Source organism: Rutilus rutilus (genome assembly GCF_951802725.1).
Source record: "Rutilus rutilus genome assembly, chromosome: 9".
Taxonomy (NCBI): domain Eukaryota; kingdom Metazoa; phylum Chordata; class Actinopteri; order Cypriniformes; family Leuciscidae; genus Rutilus; species Rutilus rutilus.
In genome coordinates this window covers 29507987-29527093 of record NC_140223.1, presented here as the reverse complement: position 1 = coordinate 29527093, position 19107 = coordinate 29507987, and the positions used below count along the sequence as shown (strand labels likewise).

Below are 19107 nucleotides of genomic sequence, written 5' to 3'. Positions count from 1 at the left end.
TTAATAGTTAGGTACACAAGCGGAAGAAAAACGCTTTTTTTTATTAGCATAATTTATATATATGCAATTCATAATGATACATCAGAGTGCCATGTACAGGCAGGTGAAGATGAGGCGAGGCAAAATGATCTAATACAGCTTAAACATTTAATTAAATAAAACAAAAGTGTGATATCCTATAATGAGAAATAAAGGAAACAGTGTGCTAATGTACATTCAACATTAAAAGAACTGAAATAACTGAGGGCAACAAATGAATCACCATGACAACCAATGAAAACATACATAGTAACAAAGGAAACACAGGAAATAATGAAGACAAACTAATCTTGATGCTACTTAATATGCATGACAAATGTTTGATTATAGCTATCTTTCTTCTGAAAAATATGAGACCTTACACACCAAGATAGCACATTGTTTTAAAATTTTACAGTCAAAAAATCAAAATATGTGAAAAACTCCTATTTTAGCTTTTATGTCAGTCTTTTGAAAAAACAGTATTGAGCCCATTTTAGTTCTTTGATGTACAGCATTTTCATCAGATATTTCCATACATGTTGAGTTCCTCCATGTTGGTATACTCAGCTTCACAATCATAATTCTTCATGGAATATTTCAAGAGAAAACAGAGAGCCAGACATTAATCAATAACATATTTAAGTAAGCATTTGCCATTTGATCAGAATATGTTTTCCATTGTGTAAAACTGTGAAAATAATATACTCACATAGGATTTTGGGTCACTGATGTGCATGAAAAAAAAAAAAAAAATGTTGGTTATTCCACTTAAATATATCTTGATTACTCAAAATTGTCTTCTTCTTTTTTTGTTACTACTGCTTATTAACAATGCATTTAAGTTAGGCTTAGTTTCAGATACTTCTATGGGTACAAGTGTACTGTACCTCTTTGGTGATGGCATACGAGGTTTGGAGAAAGGCTTGGTTCCTGACACCGCACATGCATCTTTTGACCTGGGCACAGATGTTATGTCAAACTTTTTTCATGAACTTTTGCCCTTTTTTATTTCTATTCTTTATTTTATTTCCTATTTGATTTGACCTCCAGTTAAATGCTTTTCATTACTCTACTTGCTGCATGTTGACTAAAAGTGATAAACACCACTGCAGCATATCAATGTGAATTTTCAAAATGATTTAGAACTGTTACATGATACATGTTTTTAAAGAAGGTAGAGAAAATAAAATGATTAAAGACCATCTAACCAAGCAGCAAAAGAGCAAGAGAGTGAATGCAAAACATTATATTGTACAGATAAGCCCTGCTTGCTGTATATAGTCCAATGAACATATACAAATCCAAATATGGTAACTGATATGACAACTTATTAGAGGTCATCATTGAGAACAAAGTTGATGACTCATCAACTTTGTTCTCAGAATAACTCATTAGCATTTGCCAACAACACGGCTTAAAAAAAGTTTGAGGTTATAAACTTGTCATATCCTGGAAATGTATGAGAAAGACACAAGTCTTTGAATATCATCTTCATGCAAACCAAATGTATCAAATTCAGATTGAAACACTTGAACCACAATTAAAAATGTAATATATTTGCATTGTTTAACAAAATATCACAACAAGTGGTATTGATTATACATCACAAATATAGCACAAGAAATATAGTACAAGCACACTTTTCAATCAAACATTTCACAAAAAGTTTGTTAGGTTCAAATTTGAAAGATAGTTTAAAAAAAACTTGGTTTGAAAATGCTCCTTAGTTTGATCTAATGTAATGAAATGAAGACATTTTTATATGTGACTTAAAGGGTTAGTTCACCCAAAAATGACAATTTTTGTAATTTGTATTTGTAATCTGTAATTCAAATTGAACTTTTATTTTGTTCTAATAAGCCTTGTTGAAGGAGGTCTTTAAAGTCGTAGACTTTAGCTTTAGATAATACTTTTAAGAAGTCATCCATCCATCCATTCCATTATTCAAACCACTTTATTCTTATTAGGGTCATGGGGAGCTGGATCCTCACCCAGCATCTGGAGCCACAGGCGAGGAAACATGATGAATGGCCAGGCTCACACACAGATTTTAAGAAGTCATTTGATATTGAATGAGGTGAAAATGTTCAGTTTTACTTCAGCATAATCAATGACACAATCTACCCCCATGTGGCTCAAACTTATTCTTTCCATAGGCTCAATTTACCCCTCATTGGGGGCAGTTTAAGCAGTTTATTTTTTATTCAAAGTGGTTATTCCCAAGGATGGACCACATCCTGCAATTTATGTACATGTTTTAGTTGGACACATTACTGCCATACGCTCAATTTAAAGACAAACTGGCTCACCTCAGGTTCTGCTATTCTCTTATCATTAACCACAGCGACAGTGATCAAAGTAATATCAAAGATGGTGTCATCCATAAAACTACAAATCACTTTTTATACGACAAGAGTCCAATCAAGCCGAGAGTTAATCCGTCAAATATGTATTAATCAACGTTTATATCCGGGTGGAGAGCATTTGCCTTGCACGTAGATCACAAAACTGACGGGAGCAGCTCCAGTGGAGAGCAAAGACTGGATCTAAAACCTTCAGATGACACACAAGTTATACAGAAAACCCACAACACATGGGAGATGTATTTTTGCAGCGCAGAGCGTCTCTCTCACACTGTATGACATGACAGACAACTAGTTGTCAAGTCTGGATCCATTCTGTTCACACAACACGTGTTTAACGAGAATGCGAAAATTTACGGGTCTGCGTTCGGTTATAGAATGCGGTTGTCACTTAGAACCCATTATCAATTGTGTGTGAACGTAACTGTATTAAGGACTCAAATACAAAACTTACAACTGTATTCTTCTTCTGTGTGAACCTGGCCTTTGGGAATCTCTGGTCTGAATTAACATATATAAAGAGTTACCTTTGTTTCTTCTTGAATATGATGACTCCAGCAATTATGCAAGCAAGGAGGAACACAAGTGAAGGTGCCAGGATGTACAGACCAATAGTCTTCAGTTCAGTAAGGAATGGGTCTGCCTCATTAATGAAAGGGGCTAAAAGGATTAAACATTATTATTAGCATACAACTGAAAATATCATAACTAAAAGGCAAGGCAATGATGTAAGCAGGAGCTAAAGGGAAAAACAAAGCGCATGCTTCTATTCTGGATTTGATGCACAAGTTTTAGAGCGTAAGAAAATAATATGACATAAGACATGAGAGATCACACACATCATACAAGATGCAAAAAATATCACTCACGTTGCACATGTAAAACAACAGAAGCCGTAAAGTCTTTTCCAGAAAATTCTACAGTGCAAATCAATTTCTTCCCATGGTCTTCTTTTGAACCCAGAAAGGTTATGTTGGAATAGGTGACCCGATCTAAACCAGAGAGTGTTTTGCTGTCATTTGAGACCGTCATGTTCTCATAGTTCCATGTGATGGTTGGAGTCTCTCTCTGGCAGGAGTGATAGACGGAACAAGTGAAGTTCTTTGCGACGCCCTCTGTGACATCTGCCAGTTCAGGCTCAATCGTTATTTTATCATGAACACCTGAAATTGAACTGAAATCTTATAATAGGTCATTTAAAGTGAACCTAATAGCACACAAAGCAGTTTACATGTGTGTTTACTCACATTTGGCACTTTTGTCGCTTGTAGTTGTCACTGTTTTGCCACCATGATGTGTTACAGAACACCTGATAGTAACATTTTCTGCTTTTACGACACCTGTGCGTGTCAGAGTGATTTTCCACAGGCCGTCCTTAAGATGATCACTGTCTAATTGATCAGTTCCTTCAGTACCACTCAGAATGATGTCTGGTTTGCTGTATGGACACGTGTGGAAAGTCGAACATGCTACTGTGATGGTGTCACCCGTCCTTTCACCTCCATAAATATTGATGCTCGGCTGCAGTGGACTTGCTTCAAATAGTGGAAATATCATAATTAATCAACACACTCTCATAACCAGATCAAGAGTCAGGCAAATTTGAAGACCAAAGTATTTACATACCATCAACTACTATTGTGGAGGTGACATCATAAAATGCAAAGGTGCGCCATCCAACATTTTCAGGGTCAATCCATGCATACAATATCTCTCCATTGTGGGACTTTTCCAGGTTTTTGATCAGCAGACTGCAATCCCAACTTGAGTCCCCATATAAATCAGTTTTTCGTCTAAACTTCTCAATGACATCATGTGGATTCCACGGATCATAAACTAAAGGATAACCTTTAGAGACCCACTGATACCACACAACTCTACGTGGGTCTTTGGGTGGGTTTGATGTGTAAGAGAAAGAACATGGTATAACCAGACAGGAACCTTGGAGACCATGAATGTTTTTCGGCATTTTCACTTCCCATGCTAAAGTATCAAACAGCAGAACACCTGTGGGAAAAAAGTGGGAGCCATTAGCCTAATGGCGGTGTGTTAATTTAAGCTGGCATTTTTCAGCATTTAATTTCACTCATATTGTTTTCTGTTAGTAATAGTACACTGATCACTGTGTACACTGTACACTACACTAGTGCACTTAGTTTGAACAAGTGTCAGTAGATTCAGCCTTTTGTGAGTGATGTAAACTTTTAGTATAAATATGTATGGCTTATTGTATGTTTGGTTATGATTTTTAAATCGTCTCATTGCTAATTTGACCTTTGGATAAAAAGAGATGAATTGTATGAGAAAGTTACTGATTCGCTAAATTTGACATCAACAAGGCAAAATAGAATCTGTTTCCATTATTTTAATGGATTCACACTATGATTTCAACAAAATTATCTATAAGAATCAATTGGGATTTTTTTTCGTGATCACTTCTAAATTGTCTTTTGATCGCAACATAAACGTTCTTCTATTGTGATCTCTAATTAATTTCCTTGCAAAAGAAAAACATTGCTTATCATTTAACTGGGGCCAGTCACAAAATGGTATCGACATGTCAAACATCCTTCTCTAATCTTGCAGGCATCCTGTTTACTCAGGTTGGCTGTCAATAAAATTGACTACATGTTTATTCACTAGTGTCTGACAATAATGTTGTAGCTTCCTTCTGACCCTGAAAAGGTCTATCACTGACATAAAAGTGCTACTTTAGCTTAAGTGAGTCAGTGTAAAAAGAAATTAGCTTAGCAGCAGTTTAGAAATGTGATTACAAATAAAAAATCCACATAAAAGCCACACTTATTTTTCCACACTTGAAATAGTTAACCCTGGGTCATTCTAAACCCTTGGTTATCTTTCTTCATGTTCACATTGGGTTAACACCCTTCGCATATTTGGAGTGTCATCGATTGGCCGAACACTACACACAACATGTTAATGTAAAGGCTCCAGCATGTCCATGATCATAATATATATTGTTGTGTTTTCTGTCACTATTTAATATTTTTCAAATGCCCCTCAAATGCTGAACCTACTGTTTATACAATAGGCTGTGTTTCTGTGAGTGTCCAAAGCAGCACTTCATTTAACACTGAACATGTCTGGCACCACTGATGCAAGGAGGAGATCCAGTCAGATGATTAAATCTTATTTCTTAACAGCAGACAATCAAATAATAAATGAGAAATAGTAATTCATCCATAATCAGGATTAAAAGTTTAATAAAGAAACATAACATGAAAAATTTAAATCACTTCTAATATTTCTAGTTAAAATATAAGTCACACTCTGAGTATAATATTCTTGCCTAAAGAAAAGTAAAATGGTTGAGAGATCTGTCTTTGAAAAGACAGGTTGCCAAAGGAGCGAGGTCAAGTCCAAGGTATAGACTGACCTCTACAGAAGTTGATCTCCCTCTTATGTAGTTGCTTATCGGAACAGGGCTAAGTTGCTCTTTCATGGTATGTCACATCTGAGCAGACTCTAGCTGTAATGGTTTCACACCCATACGTGTCAGAAAGTTGTTGATCTCAATACAATGCACAAGAAAGAAACGGCCCCCATCTGCAAGACGTTTAGCCTAGATAACATTTGATTACCACTATAACTGAGACATTTCAGCTACGTGTGGTTTGTCTACTGGAAACATTTTGGTTTTCACCCCCATCTCACATCAAATACAAAAGTTCACTCAAAGTCGATCAGCTATTGAGACATGAAGATTAATAAAAGTGCAGAAATCCACTTTTATTAATGAAAAATCCACAAAAATTACTAAAAACGCTGAATTCTGCTGCCAGGCCATTAGATGACGATGAAACACTTTAGACTGAACACGTACGCATGTGCATGAGATTTGCATTTTTGTTGTTCACACGGAGACCGTTTTCAAAAGTTTGCGTTTTCAGCCACCCAAAACGCTGTTGTCGTGTAAATGAACGGCCAAAACCCATACAAAGTTTTACATTTTTAGTTGAAAACTGTGTTGTGTAAGGGCCTTATATGTTACAGATATGAAACACAGTGTGAAAAGCCCTAGAGTTTGTTTTTAGCCATAGTACTTGACATAATTTTTGTTTGTATTTAGTACGTGACCTGGGTTTTGTAGTTTTTGGGAAGCCTATATCTTGGTTTGTATTCCTTTGATATCCCCACCTTGTAGGCACATGTATCTCCTACCCTCGAAATGTCACACAGACACTATTTACTTTGCACAGGCTAACGCTTCTGCACATTGGCTTGTTGAAACTATTGATTGAATTGAGGATATTAGTGACTGCCTTATAGCTTCAAATAATTTTATTCCTGAAAAAAAATGAATGACTGAGTTTGAATCAGAAGTAGGCTATAATTTTGATTTTGACAAACGTTTTCCCTGTGTGTGTAACATTTTGTGAATGTGGTATTTGAGTGTACTGAGAAGACTAACCTGAGAAACCTGATTTATGTACTGTACATTTCAATTCATGTACATTTCTGTTAAATTATATTAATAAATATAACAGAATATAACAGAAAAAACAGACACTGTACCTTGGAAAAGTAAATGAAGTAACAGCTGTGCTTTCATGTTCCTTGGTCAATACAAAGACAAAATCCAAAATTACATGCTAATAATGGTTAAAATTAATGAATTTCCAGCATTCTGTACAGCATTGCTCAACTCTAGTTTACCACTTACATTTCAGTTTTCTTAAATAAATTTATATTTCTTCCTCTCACTTCTTCTAAAGCGTTTTTTTCATTCTTACCTTCTTAGAAGTCCTCTGTAGAGGACTGGGAAAATATCCTACTTCCAAGAAGAGAAAAATAAAAATTAGAAAAGTGAAATACAGGAAAAGGGTGTTTTTCATAAAGCTCAGCACATTTGTTGCTGTGAGGCTTATGCCCACCAAGATGAAAAAAAGATTTCCTTGTCGAGGCTCATCACACCAGTGCACTTGCATGGTGACATAGGTCAAATATAGTATTTCCTGACAGGAAACATCACCATTTGTGACTCTGACAAAAGGGTCTGTTTTACGATCTTTAAAATACACAAGTGGTATATTTAAAAACAAAGTACAAAACGTGTTCTGAACCTGCTATTGTGTCAGATAAGGATTATACAAGTTTCCTTTCACTATTGTTACAAAGACATACAGACAGCACATTCTCAAATAGCCTGACAGCACAGAAGCACTTGCAGCACAAAAATTATCTGTAGGGGTAAAATCTTTGCGTGGCAGGGGGAGCTGCCACTCGACCAGTCACGGATATATGCGCCTGCCACTGCTTTATATGCGCCAGCCACTCGACCAGTCACGGATGTACGCGCCTGCCACTGCATATATGCGCCTGCCACTGCTTTATATGCGCCGGCCACTCGACCAGTCACGGATATACGCGCCTGCCACTGCTTTATATGCGCCGGCCACTCGACCAGTCACGGAGATGCGCCTGCCACTGCTTTATATGCGCCGGCCACTCGACCAGTCACGGATATATGCGCCGGCCACTCGAACTTACACAATATGTAAGGTTTAAAAAAACAATCAAATGCAGCGCGCGTCTCGTGGATCGCGCCGGCCAGACCAGCCACACAATCTCTCACTGTTTACATCTATCAGACTCTCCTAATGATACACAAAAGTACACATACAGTGCAATACATATCTTATTTACCTATTTCTCATCTTATCTGTTTTTTTATTTGCTCTTTTTACCCGTATGGGAGCGCGCTCGTGGCGAAGCGTCGCACCAGCCACACGATCTCTCGCTGTTTACGTCCACTACCAGCCACACGATCTCTCACTGTTTACATCTTTCAGACACTCCTAATGATACAGGAGAGCACAAAGACAGTGCAATACATATCTTATTTACCTGTTTCTCAACTAAATCTTATTTTTATTCGCTCTTTTTACCCGTATATGGGAGTGCGCGGTCGTGGCTCTGTTAGCGTCGCGCCGGCCATACCAGCCACACCAGCCACGCAATCTCTCACTGTTTAGGCCTACATCTATCAGACACTCCTAATGATACACAAAAGCACACATAAAGTGCAATACATATCTTATTTGCCTATTTCTCATCTTATCTGTTTTTTTATTTGCTCTTTTTACCCGTATGGGAGCGCGCTCGTGGCTACTGGCTAAGCGAAGCGAAGCGTTGCACCAGCCACACGATCTCTCGCTGTTTACGGCCACTACCAGCCACACGATCTCTCACTGTTTACATCTATCAGACACTCCTAATGATACACAAAAGCACACATACAGTGCAATACATATCTTATTTACCTATTTCTCATCTTATCTGTTTTTTTTATTTGCTCTTTTTACCCGTATGGGAGCGCGCTCGTGGCTAAGCGAAGCGTCGCGCCAGCCACGATCTCTCGCTGTTTACGGCCACTACCAGCCACACAATCTCTCACTGTTTACATCTATCAGACACCCCTAATGATACACAAAAACACACATACAGTGCACAGTACAGTGGGACGCGTACCCACCAGATTTCGTCATGAGTCATTTTGTACCCACCACTTAACTTCCGTCCATATTAATTTGACTTTTGGTTCGATTTTCTTCACCGTTTTCAGTGGTTATGTGGAGCAATATGAGAGAGAAATTTGGTAATCATTGTCTGACCCAACAAAAAAACACTATAATATTTATTTTATTTTATTTTCCGTGTTCGCATGAGGGAAAAAACAACGTGTCAGTTTATGGTTACGGACGTGCAGCGCTCTGAAAGCGGCACTAAAAGACTGCTTTAAAACTTTCACAGAGACCTCAAACAGAACAGCTGCCTTTCTTTAAAGTGAATTTCGTTTTGTATTAATTATATCTTAATTTTAATCAATGTTTCATGAACCAATTGCCTGGATTTAATATAGCTATAAAAAGTAGGCTAAATATAGCAGAATCATACGGTGACGCATTGCTGCCACATACTATGTCTAATAACGAGATCTTATGTCGTTTTAAAATAACGATGCATTTTAATTGTTTATTAATGAACTAGTCTTTTCTAAATCAGTGTAGGCTGCCTGCATACATATCTCCACATCTCCGCTGTAATGTAGCCTAGATGCGCCTTTCATACGGACAGGATTACATAATCAGATGGTAGCTACCGTATTTGCTTTCGTTTGGATTTTTTTTCTTTGGTGGACATTTTTTTTCAGTAACTTTATAGTTATATTTCTCATGTCTGTGAGGCTTGTCTATACACTGTTTGTCAGTTCATTTTTGAGGCGCGCTCCAATTAACAGAGATCATGAAAGCGCGCCCTGTTCGTTTTTTTTTTTTTTTTTTTACAGAAGGCACACCGTTTTCTTGTTGTTGTGAGTTTACACAAATAAAAGTAGTTGCGACTGATGTATTATTATATTCTGTATGATCAGAAATGGAGTATTTTAAGTTGTTTCCACTGTTGATAGGAAAATGCGAGTGATGGCACCGGCGCCTCTATCCATGTCATAGTGCGCGCTCCACACTCCGCACAAACACTTGGATATGCGCTTCATAATAGCAAACATTTATCTAGGTTAACGTTAGAGCGAGCGGCCATGCCAGACGGATAATCCTCTTCATGTTTAACTAATCAAATTCTGTTGCATTTTATTGCGGCAGTTTGAAAAGGGCGACTGAAACACTTAGCCTATACAGATAAACGCCAAACGCTGGTGTTTTTCTTTAAACAAATTTGTTTAGGCTTTAAAATAAATATTGTTTATGGGCTAATTAATGCCACAATAATTTATTTATTTTATTTGTTTCTTTGAATACCATTGAATATTTTCATTGAATGCATTGAATATTTGCTATGCACCGCTATGCCATCCTCCCATAGAAAGACACGTTAAGAGCCACCTATTTTCTTTATAATAAAGGGTTTCTATAAAAGGAAAACGCTTAATGTATAATTAAATGCATTGCGTTCATATTCTTTATCACTGAAGCTTTTTCTTTATTATAAGGGTGTATTATTCCATTAAAAAAGGACTGTTTATAAGGTGACAATCCGTTATACATCTTGAATATTTTTGTATTGTATTGTATCTTCTGTTATTTATAACAGAAATAATTCGTGTTTATAAACACGAAGATTGACATTTCGTTAAACAAAATAAGAACACAAGGTGTAAAAAAAATAAACAAATTAGGCTATGTTCTGTTAGATGTTCTGTTAATTATATCTGTAGTTAATGAAGATATAGCCTATTAACAATCATTCATAATCATTACTTTTACGAAGTGGACGAGCGGAGCGGAATATTCAGAAATGCGCTCTCCACTCAGGAGCTCTGATCGGAACAAACCCGAACCTCACTGTCTGCTGAACTTGCACAGAAACATCAAAATATAACCAGCTTTTTAAAATGGTTTTTAAAACTAAACACTATTTTAGCACAAATTATGAGCTTATTGGCGATTTTTTTATAATTATTGACAAAATTAGAATATAGTAAAAGTTTTTTTTTTTTTTTTACTTTTGGGTGGGCTTGTTGAAAAGTGGGGCCGTGCCTGAGCTACAGGACATCGTCTTCCAAAACATAACCTGCGCGAAAGAGAGAAAAAAAATGAATGCGTCATTGTACCCAGCACTTCTGAAAATGCACTTCCGAATGCGTCTCTGTCCCCAGCACATTTCAAACCAATGACGCCCATGACTGTATGTGTGCTTTTGTGTATCATTAGGAGTGTCTGAAAGATGTAAACAGTAAGAGATCGTGTGGCTGGTAGTGGCCGCAAACATGCAGCGAGAGATCGTGTGGCTGGTGCGACGCTTATTCGCTTAGCCACGAGCGCGCTCCCATATGGGTAAAAAGAGCAAATAAAAAAACAGATAAGATGAGAAATGGGCAAATAAGATATGTATTGCACTGTATGTGTGCTTTTGTGTATCATTAGGAGTGTCTGATAGATGTAAACAACAGTGAGAGATTGTGTGGCTGGCGCAAAGCTAATAGAGCAACGAGCGCGCACTCCCATATAGGCCTACGGGTAAAAAGAGCGAATAAATAAAGTTTAAGATTTAGTTGAGAAATAGGTAAATAAGATATGTATTGCACTGTCTTTGTGCTCTCGTGTATCATTAGGAGTGTCTGAAAGATGTAAACAGTGAGAGATCGCGTGGCTGGTAGTGGCCGTAAACAGCGAGAGATCGTGTGGCTGGTGCGACGCTTCGCTTAGCCACGAGCGCGCTCCCTTACGGGTAAAAAGAGCAAAAAAAAAAAAAAAAAACAGATAAGATGAGAAATAGGTAAATAAAATATGTATTGCACTGTATGTGTGCTTTTGTGTATCATTAGGGGTGTCTGATAAATGTAAACAGTGAGAGATTGTGTGGCTGGTGTGACAGGTGTCGTGCCGAATTTTGACTCCTGCCAAATTATTACCCCCCTAGTATTGGTAGGTTTAGGATTAGTTGTGGGGGAGGGGTTAGGATTAGGGGTGGGGTTAGGATTAGGCAATCGGTACTGACTTCAACGAGGGGAGTAATAATTTGGCAGGGGGTCGAAATTCGGCACAACACCGGCGCGAAGCTAACAGAGCCACGCACTCCCATATACGGGTAAAAAGAGCGAATAAAAAATAAGATTTAGTTGAGAAATAGGTAAATAAGATATGTATTGCACTGTCTTTGTGCTCTCGTGTATCATTAGGAGTGTCTGAAAGATGTAAACAGTGAGAGATCGTGTGGCTGGTAGTGGCCGTAAACAGCGAGAGATCGTGTGGCTGGTGCGACGCTTCGCTTAGCCACGAGCGCGCTCCCTTACGGGTAAAAAGAGCAAATAAAAAAACAGATAAGATGAGAAATAGGTAAATAAGATATGTATTGCACTGTATGTGTGCTTTTGTGTATCATTAGGGGTGTCTGATAGATGTAAACAGTGAGAGATTGTGTGGCTGGTAGTGGCCGTAAACAGCGAGAGATCGTGTGGCTGGTGCGACGCTTCGCTTAGCCACGAGCGCGCTCCCTTACGGGGAAAAAGAGCAAATAAAAAAACAGATAAGATGAGAAATAGGTAAATAAGATATGTATTGCACTGTATGTGTGCTTTTGTGTATCATTAAGGGTGTCTGATAGATGTAAACAGTGAGAGATTGTGTGGCTGGTGTGGCTGGTATGGCCGGCGCGACGCTAACAGAGCCACGACCGCGCACTCCCATATACGGGTAAAAAGAGCGAATAAAAAATAAGATTTAGTTGAGAAATAGGTAAATAAGATATGTATTGCACTGTCTTTGTGCTCTCGTGTATCATTAGGAGTGCCTGAAAGATGTTAAACAGTGAGAGATCGCGTGGCTGGTAGTGGCCGTAAACAGCGAGAGATCGTGTGGCTGGTGCGACGCTTCGTTGAATCGCTTAGCCACGAGCGCGCTCCCATACGGGAAAAAGTGCAAATAAAAAAAACAGATAAGATGAGAAATAGGTAAATAAGATATGTATTGCACTATGTGTGCTTTTGTGTATCATTAGGAGTGTCTGATAGATGTAAACAGTGAGAGATTGTGTGGCTGGTCTGGCCGGCGCGATCCACGAGACGCGCGCTGCATTTGATTGTTTTTTTAAACCTTACATATTGTGTAAGTTCGAGTGGCCGGCGCATATATCCGTGACTGGTCGAGTGGCCGGCGCATATAAAGCAGTGGCAGGCGCATATATCTGTGACTGGTCGAGTGGCCGGCGCATATAAAGCAGTGGCAGGCGCATATATCTGTGACTGGTCGAGTGGCAGGCGCATATATCCGTGACTGGTCGAGTGGCAGCTCCCCCTGCCACGCAAAGATTTTACCCCCTCTCAAAATTATTCCATTTAAGTACTTTATTTAACATGCTGACTTACTGTGCGTTCACACCGCCGGCGGCGAGAGCGTCAAAGTGGCCGGAAGCCATTCATTTTCAATGAGAGCCGGCGGCGTCTTGGACGGCGAGAGCGGCGAGAAGAGTTGAAATCAAGTCAACTTTATGGTAATAAGCTATGACGCAGTTCGGCGGCAACCAGTCGGAATGTAGTATGGCGAGCGGATAATGCCTTTTCTAAGTCTACCCTGAAGAAGGCGAAGGAGCAGTCTACCCTTCCGTCGCCGTCAGTCCGTGTCTATTTTTGAATGGGATTGATAGAGACGTCAGACGACAGACCGGCGGCGACGTCACGGCGGCGTCACAGTAGTAACGTATACCTTACGGCGACGTGGCGACGGCGTACGTGAGAAATGTATAAAAAATCATAACGTCTGAACCAGGCACGTCGCCTAATAAGACGCCTGATACACACGTCGTCCCTCAGTACGTCGCCTAATAAGACGCCTGATACACACGTCGTCCCTCAGTACGTCGCCTAATAAGACGCCTGATACACACGTCGTCCCAATCTAATGTTATTTTTCCGATGTTGATAACGAAAAGTGAATAGCATGAGTAAGATTGGATTTGCAATAGGCTATATCGGGAGACATGATTTTTGTTTTGTTTTGTAGGAAGCTTTTCTTTAAAGTGAATTTTTGTTTAATATTAAAGCCTCTTAATTTTAAATTTGTCATCACCCAATTGCTTGGATTTAATAAAAAAAAAGAAGTGAATATTCCATAAACAGGCTCTAACTTGTTGGTCTTTCTACAGCAGTGTTTCAATAAATGGTCTATCTTTTCTAGACAGAAAAGTTAACAACAAAGTAATAAAAATCTTTTATTTGCAAAATCTATCCCTGCCTCCAGATACAAATGGTCCCCCTTGTATGAAAATATTAATTGGAATAGAGCATGGAGTAACCCACATACATTTTTAATTACAAACAAATTAAAAGAAATATAATGTATTACCCCTGTAACAAGATTATCTCTAAATTTATAGCCATACCGTAGACGAAAAATGCAGCTTTTGCTTTATGGAAACGGAAACGTTAGACCATTTATTCTATAATTGCTCACATAGCTCTTCTCTGTGGAATGATATAGCCTACAATGTTTCATTAATGGCAACAACAATGTTTCAACAACTTGGCTCAAACATAGCCTACATTTATCTAATTTTGATATCTTCTTTTACTTTTCTGACTCAAATTTCTCTGTACAATATATAGTCGACTTAATCATTTTGCTTGGAAAATTCTTTATTCTTAAATCGAAGTTTATGAAAAACTACGGTGACGCATTGCTGCCACATACATATATTTTTTTCCACTCAATTATGTCGTAATAACGAGATCTTATGTCGTTTTAACGACATATTTTTCTCGTAATAACGAGATCTTATTTCATTAAAACGACACATTTTCTTGGCCTTATAAGGACGTGTGTAGTCATGTACAAAATATGCCTTTATCCACATAAAATTGATAGCCAATCATGTCTTTATCATACGTTCAAAAAGCTGAAGAAATAGCAGCCCCCAACGGACATTCATGTTAAAAGATCAAATTCTGTACACACCTTATTAATAGCAGATGAGCCCAGAATACGAACATTGTGTTTAATTCATAGACTGTAAAAAATAGGTTTAATTGCATATTAGGCTAAGCATAAAGAAAAAGCTTAATGTGGCTTAATAGGCTACTTCAGTGATACAGATCAAATGCTGTACACACCTTATTAATAAACCATACTATCCTACAGAAAAGCAGATGAGCCCAGAATATGAACGCAATGCATTTAATTACACGTTAAGCGTTTTCCGATAGAAACCCTTTATTATAAAGAAAATAAAGGTGGCTCTTAACGTTTCTTTCTATGGGAGGATGGCATTGCGGTGCACAGAAAATCCTTTAAATGGTATTCAATGCAAAACAAAAATGAAAAATAAAAGTAGCCAATAAAATAAACAAATTAGTGTGGCATTAATTAGCCCACAAACAATATTTATTTTAAAGACTAAACGAATTTGTTTAAAGAAAGAAAAAAACAGCATTTGGCGTTTATCTGTAGAGTGTTTCAGCCGCCCTTTTCAAACTGGCGCAATAAAATGCAACAGAATTTGATTTGTTAAACATGAAGGACTTATCAGTCTGGCATGGCCGCTCGCTCTAACGTAGATAAATGTTCGCTATTATTAAGCGCATATTCGAGTGTTTGTGCGGACTGTGGAGCGCGCACTGCATGGCACACATGGACGCGCCGGTGCCATCACTCGCATTTTCCTATCAACAGTGGAAACAACTTAAATACTCCATTTCTGGTCATACAGAAAAGAATAATACATCAGTCGCAACTTTATTTGTGTAAACTCTCAACAACAAGAAAACGTTGTGCTTTTGTAAAATAAAAGAAAACGAACGCGCTTTCTTGATCTCTGTGAATTGGAGCGCATCTAAAAAATGAACCGAAAAACAGTTAGCCTCACAGACATGAGAAATATAACTATCTATATAAAGTTTATAAATAAAATAAAAATGTCCACCAACGAAAAAAAATCCAATCGAAAGCAAATACGGTAGGCTACCATCTGATTATGTGATCCTGTCCGTATGAAAGGCGCATTTATTAGCCTACTTTTGCCGGTGCTTTGCAGCAAGTTTTATGCGCTTGAGCGCGGAATAGCCATATATACACCCAGGATTGAATATAAACGTGTGATTAGTCCTAATTGCTGAAATAAATTACTACTAGTCTAGAAAAATCCGTTAGTCTATGGCAACTCTAATCAATAGCCTACATTTAATATTTGACATTATTTAATTAGTAATTTTATCAAGCTCTTTACATTAAATTAGTTGAGTTAGCATAATTAGTTCATGAACAAATAAAATAATAAAATAAAGTTTAAATTATACCGGTAACATTTCTATATAGCATTGCTTATTCCACCACACAAAGGACTGTTTATAAGGTGACAATCCGTTATTCATGTGAAGATTGTATATGGCTGTATCTTGAAGATTTTTGTATTGTATCTTCTGTTATAAAGATGAAGATTGACATTTCGTTAATTAAACAAAATAAGAACACAATGTTGTTAAAAATAAACAACTTAGGCTATGTTCTGTTAGATGTGTTTTGACTACTTTTTGTTTAATTATCTACACTGTAAAAAATGATTTGTTAGTTTGACTAAAAAAAGTAAGTTACCTGGTTGCCTTAAAATTTTGAGTTCATTGAAACTAAAAATGTGAGTTTTTACAAGTGATTTTGTTGTTTCAACTATTATTTTGTTATTTGAATCAAAGATTATTTTTTAACTTAACGTTTTTTGTTGTTGTCATAACTTAGGATTAAATATTGTATCAACTTATTCAAGCAATCAAAGGGATTAAGTTAACTTACAAATTTAAATTCACTCAACTTAATTCAATATTGTATGAACAAACTATTTTAAGTTAACTCAATGTAATCTTAACTACATATAGTTTGTTGTAACAATTAACTAAGAAGTTTACACGGTTGCCTTAAAATTATGAGTTAAGTCAACTTCATTATGAGTTAAGTCAACTTCAACTTAACTACATATAGTTTGTTGTAACAATTAACTAAGAAGTTTACACGGTTGCCTTAAAATTATGAGTTAAGTCAACTTCATTATGAGTTAAGTCAACTTCAACTTAACTACATATAATTTGTTGTAACAATTAACTAAGAAGTTTACACGGTTGCCTTAAAATTATGAGTTAAGTCAACTTCATTATGCGTTAAGTCAACTTCAACACAATTTAACATGACAAAAGCTTTTTTGTTAAAACAAATTCTGGAATAACTGAGCACAAATAAACCATAACTTTAACATTTATTATAACATTCACAAAAATATGAATTCATTTAATTGTCTGACAAGTATATCTTAGTATAAATTAGTAGGCCTATGACAGAATTAACTGCTGTTTGAAAAAAAACAAACATTAAAGCAACAGGATACAGGCTGCTGATATAAATGTCAAGCATGTGTGAGAATAAACAAATGTCAGTGTGATGACATTAACATCAGCTTGAATTAAGTGCAATATAATTAAAAACAAAAAACCCATTTAATGAACATTACACATGAAAATCATTTGCTCAAAACAATATTTTGTCTGTTCGATAAAACAATACAAGTATGGAGTATGCGAGTATGTACAACCTCATAAAGTGAATGAAATGAGAAAACTGTTGACAAGCAAACCACAAAATATCAGGCCACTATTCATAACAAATCTCAACGAATAATATTAAAAAGCATTTCTCAAACAGAATTTAAAGGGTAAGTTCACCCAAAAATGAAATTTGTCAGTACTCACCCTCATGTCGTTCCAAACCTGTAAGACATTAATTCATCTTTGGAACACAAATTAAGATATTTTTAATGAAATCTGAGAGCTTTTTGTCCATCCATTGACAGCCTATGCAACTACCACTTTCAAGCCCCAGAAATTTAATAAAGACATCATAGAAGTTATCCATGTGACTCCAGTGGTTTAACCCTTAAGTTTATGAAGTGATGTGAGTGCTTAGTGCAAAAATACAAATATTTACAAAATATTAATCTATCAATCTTCAACGCACATTCACGTTTTTTTTTTTGTGCATACAAAGCTCTCACTTCATAAACTTGTGCTTAATCCACTGGAGTCACATGGATTACTTCAATTATCAGGCATGAAAACAGGTCAGGGGTAAAAAAGGTGAGAAAGATGCGGCATATATAAAAAATAAACACTTACATTGAAGTTGCATATCTTTGAACAAAATGATTTTCTCCTTTTCAATAGAGCTAGCAAAGAGTTATATTTGTTTCTGAGATTTTGTCTTCAAAGTTGATGAATAAAAACATCAAGTCAGAATGTCAGTGAGTGTGAGTAGGGGAGAGTAAAATCCTCTTCGGGGTAAGTGATATCCAGAGCATAAAGAAGCCCCATTAGTACAGCAAAGGCATTTGACACGTCCTTTAAGCCATCAAGCACAATCTCCTCCTCTAACACCACAGCCACATCAATTATTTCCTTTGGGAGAAGGTTTGCAGTGTTCTCCTCTGTGACCACCAAGAGCCCAACATTCATCCCCTTCACCACCTCTTCCTCATCAGTTGACTAATAAGAGAAAAGGGAAATTACTATGAATCATAAAATTACAAAATTACAAAGCATTTGTAGGTTAACAATGAATGAGTTTTAAACAGAGGCAAGCCTGCATAGTCCATAGAATCTATAGTAGGGCTGCACGATATGAGGAAAAGCTGCGATGTGCGATAACTGTTTAATATTGCGATGACGATACGACTTGCGATAAATATTCAAATATGAATGTTAGCTATACTGTTCCCATGTCTTAGTACTTTAAAAGGTTCTTTGCGTAATTCTCAAACGTTTATTACCTGCCTGGTTCAGATGACACATTACACGATTTTGGCACGATTCGTTTGACGTAGGGTGTTGTGGGGATTCATAAACGACAACGGTCGTCGGGACACAAGATTCGATCGTTTCATCTCGTATAGTGTCATAGTGGGCGACAACCTATGTTGCATCTGCGATGCTTCACAACATCACAACAGAAAGACTAGCATGTTTAATTTTTTAACGGTCCTCTACGACGGGTTGAGTATTTAAACGAGAGTGAGTGTGCGCGAGTGAGTGAGAGTGCGAGCAACAGTGAGTGTGTGTGTGCGCCAGTGAGCGAGTGTGTGCGTGCAAGTCTGTGTGTGTGCGCGAGTGAGCGTGTGTGTGTGTGTGTGTGTGTGTGTGTGTGTGTGTGTGTGTGCGTGTGCGCGAGTGTGTGTGTGCGCGAGTGAGCGCAAGTGAGTGATTGAGCGAGGGACAGTG

At 37.3% G+C, this 19107-nt stretch overlaps 1 protein-coding gene across 2 annotated transcripts in view; it reads right to left on the bottom strand.

Annotated features, from left to right (window-relative positions):
* Positions 1-37: 37 nt before the first annotated feature.
* LOC311297058 (sialic acid-binding Ig-like lectin 12) overlaps positions 38-19107 on the bottom strand; it is a 53717-nt gene continuing 34647 nt past the window's right edge. The window contains exons 1-10 of one of the 2 annotated variants that reach the window (XM_084419138.1): positions 13228-13341; positions 7139-7179; positions 6921-6961; positions 4011-4391; positions 3632-3919; positions 3254-3547; positions 2912-3044; positions 909-977; positions 731-746; positions 38-604 (exon numbers count right to left, since the gene is read on the bottom strand). In XM_084419138.1, coding sequence (XP_084275264.1) covers positions 542-604; positions 731-746; positions 909-977; positions 2912-3044; positions 3254-3547; positions 3632-3919; positions 4011-4391; positions 6921-6957 — 1281 coding nt within the window. In that variant the 5' untranslated portion in view covers positions 6958-6961; positions 7139-7179; positions 13228-13341 and the 3' untranslated portion in view covers positions 38-541. Of the gene's footprint in view, positions 605-730; positions 747-908; positions 978-2911; positions 3045-3253; positions 3548-3631; positions 3920-4010; positions 4392-6920; positions 6962-7138; positions 7180-13227; positions 13342-19107 lie in introns of those variants that run through there. The other variant, XM_084419137.1, reaches the window with a different exon arrangement.